This window comes from Neofelis nebulosa, chromosome 5 (genome assembly GCF_028018385.1).
Source record: "Neofelis nebulosa isolate mNeoNeb1 chromosome 5, mNeoNeb1.pri, whole genome shotgun sequence".
Taxonomy (NCBI): Eukaryota; Metazoa; Chordata; class Mammalia; order Carnivora; family Felidae; genus Neofelis; species Neofelis nebulosa.
Window position 1 is genome coordinate 103,720,585 of NC_080786.1, and position 12,182 is coordinate 103,732,766.

Below are 12,182 nucleotides of genomic sequence, written 5' to 3' on the forward strand. Positions count from 1 at the left end.
CAATCTAGTATCAAGTATCTAGTATCTAGTATCAAGGAAGCTTTTCTTGTTTTCTTTTCTTTCCTTTTGTTTTTTTTTTGAATGAGACAATACTCTTTATATATTGAAAGAAATAATACAAAAAGAAGAAGCAATGATACAGGAGGAAAAAGGGAAAGTTGCTGAAGGGATGGGTCCTGAGTACATGCTTACTGAATTTTTACTTTCTTTGCCAGGGACTGTGCCATGGCTGTAGCTGTCTTGAACTTGGGGTGAGAGGACCAAGCATAGACCCCTGGTCCTGGGGAAGAGTATAAACCTTAGCAGTGGCTTTGTACAGTTAGAGACTAAGAAGTGAATCCAGTGGTATTCCCTGTGAAGGGGATGGTCAATGGATTCTCAGAGCAGTGATATCTAATACTAAATTTTTATTCTCTTGCTCAGTGTTCCAATTTTCTTCTAAAATATCCATTCTTTGTAGCCTATTAAAGATAAGGCACTTGTATTGCCAGTGCTTTGGAGCACTTGAAAAGAAGGATCTTTCACCACGTTTTTGGGGAATGGACAATAGAAAGATCTGCCAGCATGAAGAATTCTAAAGATATGGGGAAAGACACCTAGAGCAGTGACACAGAGCTAAGTGTGACAAAAAGACAATCAAGAATAAGATTTGATTGGGGGGGGGGCTGGGTGGCTCAGTTGGTTGAGCGTCCGACTTCAGCTCAGGTCATGATCTCACGATTTGTGAGTTACAGCCCCACGTCGGGCTCTGTGTTGACAGTTCAGAGCCTGGAGCCTGCATCAGATTCTGTGTTTCCCTCTCTCTCTCTGCCCCTCCCCTGGTCTCTCTCTCTCTCTCTCTCTCTCTCTCTCTCTCTCTCTCTCAAAAGTAAATAAAAATATTTAAAAAATTAATAAAGAATAAGACTTTTGAAACCTATCTGTACCTCTCAAGGATTTTTTTTATTAAGTTTATTTATTTCTTTGGAAAGAGAGATAGAGACTGCATGAGTAGGGGAGGGGCAAAGAGAGAGGGAGAGAGAGAATCCCAAGTAGGCTTCCTGCTGCCAGTGCAGAGCCCAATGTGGGGCTCAAACTCACGAAATTGTGAGATCAGGAACTGAGCTGAAACCAAGAGTTGGGTGCTTAATGGACTGAGCCATCCAGGCGCCCCTCAAGAATTCTTAGGAAGAAATTCTTAAGAAGGGTTAGAGCATGGCTTACAGTTATTTGTACATTAAAACTAATAAACAGAAGGCTGGAAAATGTGGAGCTATTTTGGTTACAAGTGTGGCAGTGATCACGGTGAGGGCCTCAACTCCCTATCCACTTTGATGTCTGGGAAGGCTACTCAGAAGTTCTCTTGTCACAAGGATCCTCCCTCTTGAGAATGGATGAGGACAGCTAAAACCAGAAGTCTGGTCCCGGGCACTAGGTTAGTGTATTTAGTAAAGAGGGGAAGTGAATGGAGCCTGCAGAGCCCCAGAAATCCAAGAAGTCATCTTAAGATGGAAGAATGGCTGAGACCTGTTTTGTCATAAAATCATGTTTCAGTGTCACCCAGAAGCAGACCGTGCAAAAAGCTGCTGAGAATCTGTCCTAAGTTTTTTGCAACAGACTCTGAAACTAAGGAGTCATGATGTGTTTAAAGTAGTCCTAAACCTGAACTGATTTCTGAAATTAGACGGTAAATATACCATAAACGGGCAGGAATTTTCTTAGACCTTAATTTTCATCTGATAAAGCAGTACCTTTGTTTTTAAATCAACTCTGCTTTGTATGGAAAGCATTATATTATAATCTGTATTTTTCAGATGATACAGCTGAAGTTCACCAATGTTCATTTTCCTAAGACTACAAGCCTAGTAATTACAAGAGTTTGATTAAAATCCAGAATTGTCTAGATCTCAAATCCATGATAAACCCACTGTATAATACTTCTAACACAGATCAAAAGACCAGAATTGTGTAGAATTCTATTTTAAAGGAAAAATAAAGTGGCCCAGAGGTAAATGCCAGGATGTGTGTATATGACTTTCTGTTAAATATAGATGCTACATTGTCTTTAAAGTGATCACATTTTTGACCTACTAGTGCAGGAAGGGCAGGGATTTGGGGAAGCAGGAAGACAAGATCAGAGAAGCAAAGTTCTTTCCCTTCAAGCATGGCTTCCCACCCAAACCACTGTTGGGTAGGGGTGGAAAGAGGGTGCAGTGGGGGAGCCCTAGCCTCAAACCATCTAAGAACTGAGGAGGCGTCACTAATTTTACTTCTACCTAAGAAAGATAGCTTTTATTTCCACTTGCTGTTTTCATGCTGAAGTTTTAATGGCTAGAGATAATTTCACATATTTTGTTTTTCCTGGAGCCTCCATGCCCTTCCTACAGTGGTGATTTTGGCTCCCAGACTACATAATCAGAAATAGACAAGCTGTGAAGTACAGACATAAACTGGTGAATTAACATGCCACCTACTTTTCATAGATAAAGTCTGCATCACATATTCAAATTATGCTTAAATTGAGACTTGTTACAACAGATAACAGATTAAATCCGTGAGGGAAAGATCTACATCTTTCCATCTTTGCATCTCTTGTCTACCACAATTCCTATTTGTTGAACCAATATTTGTTCAATGTATGAATGACTAAGTGTTATAAAAGAACCAGCCTCTTTTTCGCATTTGCCCTATAGGTAAGGGCCTACTTACTTTGAGATGGGTATTTTACCAATTTTCCCTTCTGACTCTTAGCATCCTGATCCAAGAGTACCTACCCAGTCTTTAGCAGAATGATCAAATCACTAGATGTTCTATCACATTGCATCTTAATTACCTCTCAAATGATAATTATCATATAAATCGTCTAAGAGATTAACTTCTACATGGTTATATAGGATTTTCTTTGTCATGTTGTTTGCTGTAACCAAATCAGCAAATCAATCTTGATATGAGATAATGAATTGAAAATTATCTCATGTTATAGAACCAATGTTAAACTGTAAAAATAAAGATTTTCTTCTTTGTGTGAATCTGCCTGCAGCTTAGATCCTGAATCTGCCAGAGATATTTCCACATGGAGAAAAATTTTAAAAAGGTCTTTTTAAAGGCTAACAAAAAGCTTATAATCTTATCCTACCCAGTGAGAAAGCTCTGTGTTTGTGAAAGACCTTTCTGCCTTTCAGTCTACTATTTCAGAAAGGTCTTGAAGAGTCCTCTAGGAAATTCTCTATATTTAGATGGTTTTTTTTAACCTAAAGGAGAAATTTCCAATCTAATAACACAGTTGGGCCAGAATATACTGTGCAAGAAAATGAAAATTCTTTACTATTGTTTATACCATAAACCTTTTTTTATAAGGAAAAATCATACACATTTCCCTGCAACTAATTCAACAGGTGTTAAAGAGACTAAGTTATATCTATAACCATATATGATTTTAGGGTTGATTTATCACAGTTCCCTATTGATTGACATTACTTTTCAAAGGAGCACACCACGAAGCATCTTCATGTATTTGTGTATGTATGTATATCTTTTTTTAATTTTTTAAAACATTTATTCATTTTTGAGAGAGAGAGACAGAGTGTGAGCAGGCGAGGGGCAGAGAGAGGGAGGCAAAGAATCTGAGCTGTCAACCCAAAATCTGATGCAGGGCTCAAACTCATGGACCATGAGATCATGACCTGAGCCAAAGTGGGATGCTTAAACTGAACCACCCATGCACCCCTGTATATCTTAAATTTTATTAGGTATTGCTAGATTCCTTTTCCACCCTGGTTTCTTAAGGGCCACACAATTCTATATATAATCAGACTGAATTCTTACAATCTGATTTGAATCATAATCTAGGATATAGCCTTTTGAAATTGACAAGAATTCTGTAGATACCAGGTTAGAGTCTCACTTCGTCCCTTAACCAGCTCTGTTATTGACTCAGGATGAGTAACTAGGGAAAATAATAACAATATAGTTCTTGATCTTCAGATAGGAGTAAAAATAATTAAAACTCACTTTTCATTTTATTTTTACCCAAATGTAACAACCCCAAGCCAAACCTAAAAGCAATATAGCATTTATTACTTCCCCTTATTAGTTGGGAATCATAATATGGAACTTATTTTCTACATACCTGGGAATGTAGTCTTCAGTGCATCTGTACATTTTACCTGAAAGATATTAAAAATAGATAAATTAAAGAAGTTGACATTGCATTTGTTAAATCTTCTTGAGAATATTGTAAGGGGAGCTTAGCCTCATTGTCCTCAGTATCAGTTAATATCTTAAATCAAGACAGTTGGCCACCACTACCAGATATAATGATCTTATCTCATTTGGGCCATTCTTCTCTCTTGGAAATTTGAGGTGGAAACACAACACAGTCTGGAAGTGATATAGAGCCTTCATGTGTGGCCATTTTATGCAGGGGAACACCAAGTGATGAACATGGGGACCTCTACCCCTGCCTTTCCGGTGGGCAATCCAAGGTAGGTGGGGCACACTGTCCCTTCTGTCTTCACATTCCATGAAACAGCTCTGCCTCCTTCTGTCATATTTCCCTCTTTGCCCTCGGTGATTTGAATAAGCTTTTCTTCCCTACCAAAAACAAACAAAAAAATATGAAACAAAACAAATCCTAGAAGACTTATGTATTTATTTCTGAAGTGTCTGTTAACACTTCTTGTCACATGAACAGGAACATAAAAATTATGTTCAGGAAGTTGCTCTGGATGTGATTCTATCTCATCCACATGGTCAAATGCAAGTAAGGGCAGATGAAGATTCTAAGGAGAAGAGAACGGTAAAAAGTTGGGAACACAGTCTAAAAGTAACCAAAACAGTAGAGTGGGTTTTTGGGAAAAACAGTATAGGGGCGCCTGGGTGGCGCAGTCGGTTAAGCGTCCGACTTCAGCTCAGGTCACGATCTCACGGTCCGTGAGTTCGAGCCCCGCGTCGGGCTCTGGGCTGATGGCTCAGAGCCTGGAGCCTGCTTCCGATTCTGTGTCTCTCTCTCTCTCTGCTCCTCCCCCGTTCATGCTCTGTCTCTCTCTGTCTCAAAAATAAATAAACGTTTAAAAAAAAAAAAAGAAAAGAAAGAAAGAAAAACAGTATACTGGTCTGCAGTGACAATACTGACCAGAGATCTGATGTAGGCTTATAAAAACCATGAAAAAATTATGTGCCAAGTTTCCAAAAGGAACCCACTGTTAAACCTTGAAGATGGTGGCTCAAATGCAAATAAAAGGAAGTATTCTTACTTCAAATTAAATATGTATGTTTAAACTGGAAAAAAAATAGTTTTAATAATTTTTTTGGTGAAAAGCAATAGACTCATAAAGAATTATTGAGAGAAATTAAGGGAAAATTAGGACATAGTTTTAATAATTAAGATTAATATTATGAACAAGTCTGTATTATCTGTTCATCAGTAAATTTTCTTAGATGTTTAATTGAATGGATATAGCAAATACTGTGATATGTGGTATATTTTGACTGTATGTTATTCAACCTGGCATTAAATAGAAAAATCTTGTGAAAGCTATTTCTATAAAAATGAAGCCCATCATTATCTGAGTGTCTGGCAATATCACAGAGAAAATAGTGACCAAAGGGTGATCTTTCAGTTTTAACATACAAAAAAAACACCACATTGGTAGGGAACTGGCAAAAATATTTTCAAATGACTGAGTAAGTCACCAAACAACTAGGTAGATTATTTTTAGTTAGATTTATGTGTGACAAAGCTAAGTTATTCTTCAGAGAGGTCATTAACTGTTAGAGAAACATTATTGGGACAAATTATTAAAATCATCACGTTGGGGGATGAAATGGACCTGTCACATGTCAGTGTGTTTGGAAGAATTCTGTGAGGGACCAAATGTAGGAAGTTTTGCAGAGCATGTATACGTAGCATCTATGGGGCCAAAAATGATTAGTGTGATCCACTTAGGATATATCTGAAAGGCTCCTCTTCTAGCCCACAGGCAATGCCCTAACATGACCTGCATATAAAAGATGCAGTCATTTCGACTACCTTCAGATTAGTCTTGTGAACATGAACACAGATGGATGTTGAGGGAGGCTAGAGAAGTCTACCGTTGCACAGAGCCACAAGTTAATGGAAACACAAGATTGGAAAGCTTCAGAAACATAAATAATATCAATAAACATAAGAAAAATTAGCTAGTATAGACGAGAATATTGAAAACTGGAAAATACAAAGTATGTGTTGAGTTCTTTTTAAATGACAGAAATGTTTATACCCAGGTCGTTAATTATTGTTCATATTTGCCTGGAATTAAAATGCATATACAAGAATTTAGTCAAATGGTAGCCTGATGTAACACAGAAAAATTCAAGGTGAGAAATCAGAAGAGTGGATATGGGTAGCAGTTCTTCAGTGCATTTGCCATGTGCCAACATGCAAATCACTTTTAAAACTCTGATTCTCGGGGCACCTGCGTGGCTCAGTCGGTTGAACATCCGACTCTTGATCTCATCTCAGGTCATCATCTCACAGTTCATGAGTTCAAGCTCCATGTCGGGCTTTGTGTTGTGTCATCACAGATCCTGTTTGGAATTCTCTCTCCCTCTCTCTCTGCCCCTACCCCACCCATGCTCTGTCATTCTCTCTCTCAAAATAAATAAGCTTAAAAAAAAAAAACCAAACTACTCTTCATTAAAAAAAAAAACAACAAAATACCTGTGATTCTCTTTATCCATAAAGTAGAGATAATAATGCCAACAGCATGTGAGTAGATGTAGAAGATAAATGAAATAATTTTTGTTAAAAACATTTTAGAAAATGACAGTTGATTTTCAATATTGTACATTCTAAATCCAATCATATAATAAGCCACAACTTGACTGTGCTGATTTGAATTCAATCTCTTCATTAAATGGATTAGCTGAAAACAAGTTGGTATAATTAAAATGCAATTTTAATTGCAAGTGAAACTTGATTTGTAGTGAAATGACCGAATCTCACTTCTGGCAAGAGGATTGTCATCAGGTAAGTGTTAAATTGAAAGAAAAAATTAAAAATAAACAAAGAATTTGAAGGCAAAAATAAAGAGTGACATTACTTAAATAGAATAAGAAAACATAGGCATGGGGTCAAAGGTTACCCCACACAGACTAATAGTTTTAAATGTTTTTTATTTTTATTTTTTTATTTTTATTTTTGAGAGAGAGAGAGAGAGAGGAGAGGAGGGACAGAGAGAGGGAGACAGAAGATCCAAGCTGAGAGCAGAGAGCCCAATGTAGGGCTCAAACTCACAACTCCTGAGGTCATGACCCAGCTGAAGTCAGATGCTTAACTGACTGAGCCACCCAGGAGCTCCCAGACTAATATTTTTAAAAGATAATGTGGATTTTCCAGTTGGAGGTGCTTGGAGTATGAATGTTGGTACCTGGAAACTATACAAACGTGATGTGTGAAAGGATAGCTCTATGGAAAGAAAATGTTGGATGGATTATCAGTAGAGAAAAGGAAAACTAGGTTTGGACCAAAAAGATTTGTGGGAAAAAGAAAACAGAAGCCACTATATGAAGGATACAATATAACAATGTGATGCTTACATGGAAGGAAAGGAAATTAAAACAATGTGGGGAAAAAAGTAAGTACTGGGTAAAGGACATGATACATCAAGACCAATCATATTGAAGAAGCACCCAGAAATGGTCCTTCAAAAGGTCAAGGACACCACCTTCTCCACTCCTCTTAGAATTTAAATGTGTAATCCGGAGCTGGAGATCTGTACTTGTGTGGTTTTAGTTTTACATCCTTAATATAAGAAGTATGGTAGTATATGATTTCTTTAAATAGGGGAGTGGTAGGGGTGCCTGGGTGGCTCAGTTGGTTAAGCATCCGACTTCGGCTCAGGTCATGATCTCACGTTGTATGAGTTCAAGCCCCAAGTCGGGGTCTGTGCTAACAGCTCAGAACCTGGGGCCTGCTTCAGATCCTGTGTCTCCCTCTCTCTCTGCTCCTCCCCTCCTCACACACTCTCTCTCTCTCTCTCTCTCTCTCAAAAATGAATAAACATTAAAAAAAATAGAGGAGTGGTAATCAAAAGTTTAGAGGTTGGAGCTAAGGAGAAAGGTCAGCAAGCTCAGGCTCCTGAATAGAGTTTGCTCCGTCATGAGGCTTATAAGTTTAGTTAAAAATAGGGGTGCCTGGGTGGCTCAGTCAGTTAAGTGACCAACTCTTGATTTTGGTTCAGGTCATGGTCTCACAGTTCATGAGTCTGAGCCCCACATCTGGCTCTGTGCTGACAGTGTGGAGCCTGCTTGGGATTCTCTCTCTCTCTCTCTCTCTCTCTCTCTCTCTCTCTCTCTCTCTCTCTCTCCCCTCCCTCTCTTTCTGTCCCCTCTGCCTCTCTCTCTCTCAAAATAAACTTAAAAAAATGTTTTTAATAAAAATAAATGACATGATTTAAAAGCTACCCAATTATCTCAGTGATATTTAGTCAAATAAAAAGCAGTATTTATGTTGCTATGAAGCAGTTGCATTTGCAAGATTCTGTGTGAGAAGAACTGGGTGAGTTTTCATAATCCTTTCTATGATTCAGATATAGACAACTTGCGGTCAGGTTCATGGTTGAGAGGATGTAAGCAAACATTTGCTTTTATGTTTTCCCCTTTATAGTGTTTACTCTTCCATATGCAATGCATAACAAGAAAAAACAGCACATGACTTAAACTCCATAATAGCATTTTTTGATACATTCTTCATGTGAAAATGTGAAAAATGTGCCATAATTTTCAAGCGTATAGGAAATATACTGATAGGACTTTGATGTATGAGCAAACTATGAACTTATTTATCCTTCTTCTCAGAACAGAGAAGAAAGGTTTGATAAAGGATATTTTTTGGTTTTAAAGGAAGACAAAGCTAATACATTCCTAGCAGAAAAAGAAATAAATATAATCCTCCCAAAGAACAGACAAAGAATCACATAAAATGTAGGGTTTATTTTGGGAGGAAGGGATAACTCCATTACAAAGCCTCTACCTAGCACTGCTACAGAAAACATCAAGGAGAGGCTTATCATGTCCTCCTGATTGAATGTGTAGATACTGTATTGTTGCTGGGGTGGAGATTTTCTTTTGTAAGCTATTTAATACACCAGCAAAACTCATTCACTGACTCTTCGCCTTAGGTGGAGTCATATCTTGCAAGTTTCTTAGCCACAAAGAATAGCACAAAGATGCAAAAATAAAAAGTTCCATGGGGACACGGATACAGAGGCACTGTATTCCCAGACCACGTGGCAGAAAAGCTGGCAAACATAATTGAATCTCCTCTGGTCTGTCTGGCTAGGAGAAACAAAGCCGGAGGAGTCTTTAGCAGGACTGGGAGGAAGTCAGTTGGCAGAACTAATCCCAGAGCCCGCTGGAACCCCTGTGTGAGAAAACGCTATTTGCTCACGTGGACTAGCAAGGGTGGCAGTTACTACTGATGCTTGGGGGAAACCGTCAGGAGAAGCGGAGATGTTCAGGAGAGGGCTGCAAACAGAAAAAGGGAGGTGGGATGAGAATGAAAGGCATTTTGGCATCAGTGAGCACTGTGCAAAGCTAATTTGAGGTTTGTACGCTAATAAAATGCATGCATGACCCAGGGTTGTGTGCTTACCTACAAAGGGCAGGTTTTGCTCAAATAAAGTAATTTGCAGTAGGCTAATGGTTAGAACTGATTCCATGAGAGCCTGTGGAAAACTCTCTAAAATGAGCCTGTATGTTACTTAAAAGAACACAGCAATAGAGGTTATTGCATAATCGTGTTAGATAATATAGAGGTGGGGCAGGAAGTGACACAGGAGCTGGAGAGGACCTAGAGAATATAGAGTTGGTGGGAGCGGTGAGAAGCCAGAGGAACTAACATTCCCTGAAATAACCAACACTAAAGTTAAATGGGATAATACATAGTCATAGCAAGCCTTTAACAAATGTTTGTGGAAGGAGTGAAGGAAGCACCAGGGCAACCAATAGTGGTGATGTGGGCTACACGCCATGCAGGAATGACCTCCTCAGTCCCCAGCACTGTGCCGAGGTATCTGTATAATTCTGGCAAGAGCCCTATGGTATAGATGATATTCTCCACATTTTGTAGACAAGGGAACTGAGACTATGAGAAGTTATGCTTCTTGTATAAGACATCTCCCAGGTAAATATTGAAAGCAGGGTTCTAATTCATGACAGATTGACTTCAAAAGCCATGATGCTAAAAACAAATTGAGAGAACTGAAATTGATTTTAAAAATACAACAATAAGTGTAATTTACTATTTCCTGCTTTTAAAAAACTGTTATTTCCTACCATACTGCTTTTAGACAAAGTAATTTATGGCATGCCTGAGGCAGTAAGGGTTTGTACAATTGAAAAGAAAAAAAAAATAAAATAAGTCGGTTTTTTTTTTAAGGAAAAAGTCTTTCTTTCTTTTTTTCTTTCTTTCTTTCTTTCTTTCTTTCTTTCTTTCTTTCTTTCTTTCTTTCTTTCTTTCTTTCTTTCTTTCTTTTCTTTCTAAAAAATTAGTCTACAGTCTTTTAGTAGTGGTCAACTAATCATTATAAGAAAACAACTCTCAAAAGGAGTTCATATGATGGCAAATGGTATGAACATGGATAAATAAATTCCAACGGACAAACCATCAAAACTGAGAACTAAAAAGCCCACTTGTTCCCTGGTCCCACACAGATCTCTGGATGATTGTCACTGAAATCAGTGGGAGAGTGAAATACCAGTTCATGATGGTTATTCTTGCCCTGGCTTCCACCTGCAAACATTTCACCTCTATGGCTCTACGTTCACCTTTTTCCAACTCAAATGACAATATTATCTGCATTTGTAAAACATTTTAGTGAAGAAATTATAGTCATGTTAAGCTATTATAAAAAGAAGAATTCTAATGTTAGCTCATTTTTTTATGAAGAAAACTTTTTTCGAAGATGTTGGATGGTGGGTCATTGATGTATCTGACTTATAAAAGGTATTTGAAAAAATATTTGATAAAAAAATTAATTGCTGAAATCATTGCTAATGAAAAAGCATTGCCTGCCTGGAGTTTCAGGCATAGAAATGATAAATAGAGATCCTAAAAGAGTGTTGGCTTTCTGGCCAAGGACATTTGATCAACAGTGTAAAAACAGAATGTGCTCGTGGAAACCAATTTGGACAGAGAATTAGACAGACTGGGCCCTTATCCTTGGCTTTGCTATTGAGTAGATGTGTGACCTCAACCATGCCACTTCACTTTCTAGTGCTTCTTATCTTTTTTGAGAGGCGTGACAATAATGTCTTCTTCTTTATATTTTATATTTGTGTTAGCAACACTGAAGAAGACACTCATAAGAGGATCAAGGACTCTCCCCAGAATCTGACTATTGTTCTAAATTAGCGCCCTGCAGTTTTTCTGGGTCACATGTTTCTAATGTAATTTTATTAACTTCACTTTATTTATTTTCATCTGTTAAAAAGCATTGACATTTTGTTTTCTATTCATTATTACCACAGAAATGTCCTGCCCCCAATAGAATTTTGGCTCTAGCATATTAAGACCTTTCCCAGAAATAGGTGAACTTGCATAACCATCCATCCATCCATCCATCCATCCATCCATCCATCCATCCATCCATCCGACACGCTTGTGTTGAATGCCAATAGTGTGCAAATATTGTGCCAATTGCTGCACACTACACTATTTCAGTCATGCCCATGAGGATGAAAACCACATGGTTAAAACTGCTCACCAGCTGTTGAAAGGAAAAGCTGACCCTGGGAGTTTTAGATAATGCCTGTGGGTCAGCCTGTTGCTTTTCTAGTTCTCTCCTGATCCCAATACAGTCCTACTGCACATTAGAGGCTCTGACTTGATGCTGAGGGGTTTGAGTAGGCATGAGTAGAAGCTTCAAAATTTAGTCTTCACTTTTCCTATCACGCATCAGTGAGAATCTTTATGGCTGCTACAGAATAAATTACAATTTCTCAACTACTGTTGAATTGGAGAAGAAAAACTACATTTTACCAGGACAATTCTTTCTTACTCTGTATCTCAGGGCAGAGATAAAGCGAAGATTGGGAGTCTGTTCATATTCTAATATGATTGTATTTTTAAAATAAAAAGAAAACTTTAGAGTGGAAAAAAAGTATCAAATAGATTTTCTACAGATAAAAATATCCTATTGCATCTCATTTCATAAAATTGT

At 37.9% G+C, this 12,182-nt stretch overlaps 1 protein-coding gene across 2 annotated transcripts in view; it reads right to left on the reverse strand.

The window, feature by feature from the left end:
* The window catches only part of LOC131512587 (T-cell receptor-associated transmembrane adapter 1), a 39,471-nt gene that overhangs the window by 13,437 nt on the left and 13,852 nt on the right, over positions 1 to 12,182 (reverse strand). For both annotated transcript variants that reach the window (XM_058731484.1, XM_058731483.1), the window contains exon 3: positions 4,109 to 4,145. In XM_058731484.1, coding sequence (XP_058587467.1) covers positions 4,109 to 4,145 — 37 coding nt within the window. The remainder of the gene's footprint in view (positions 1 to 4,108; positions 4,146 to 12,182) is intronic.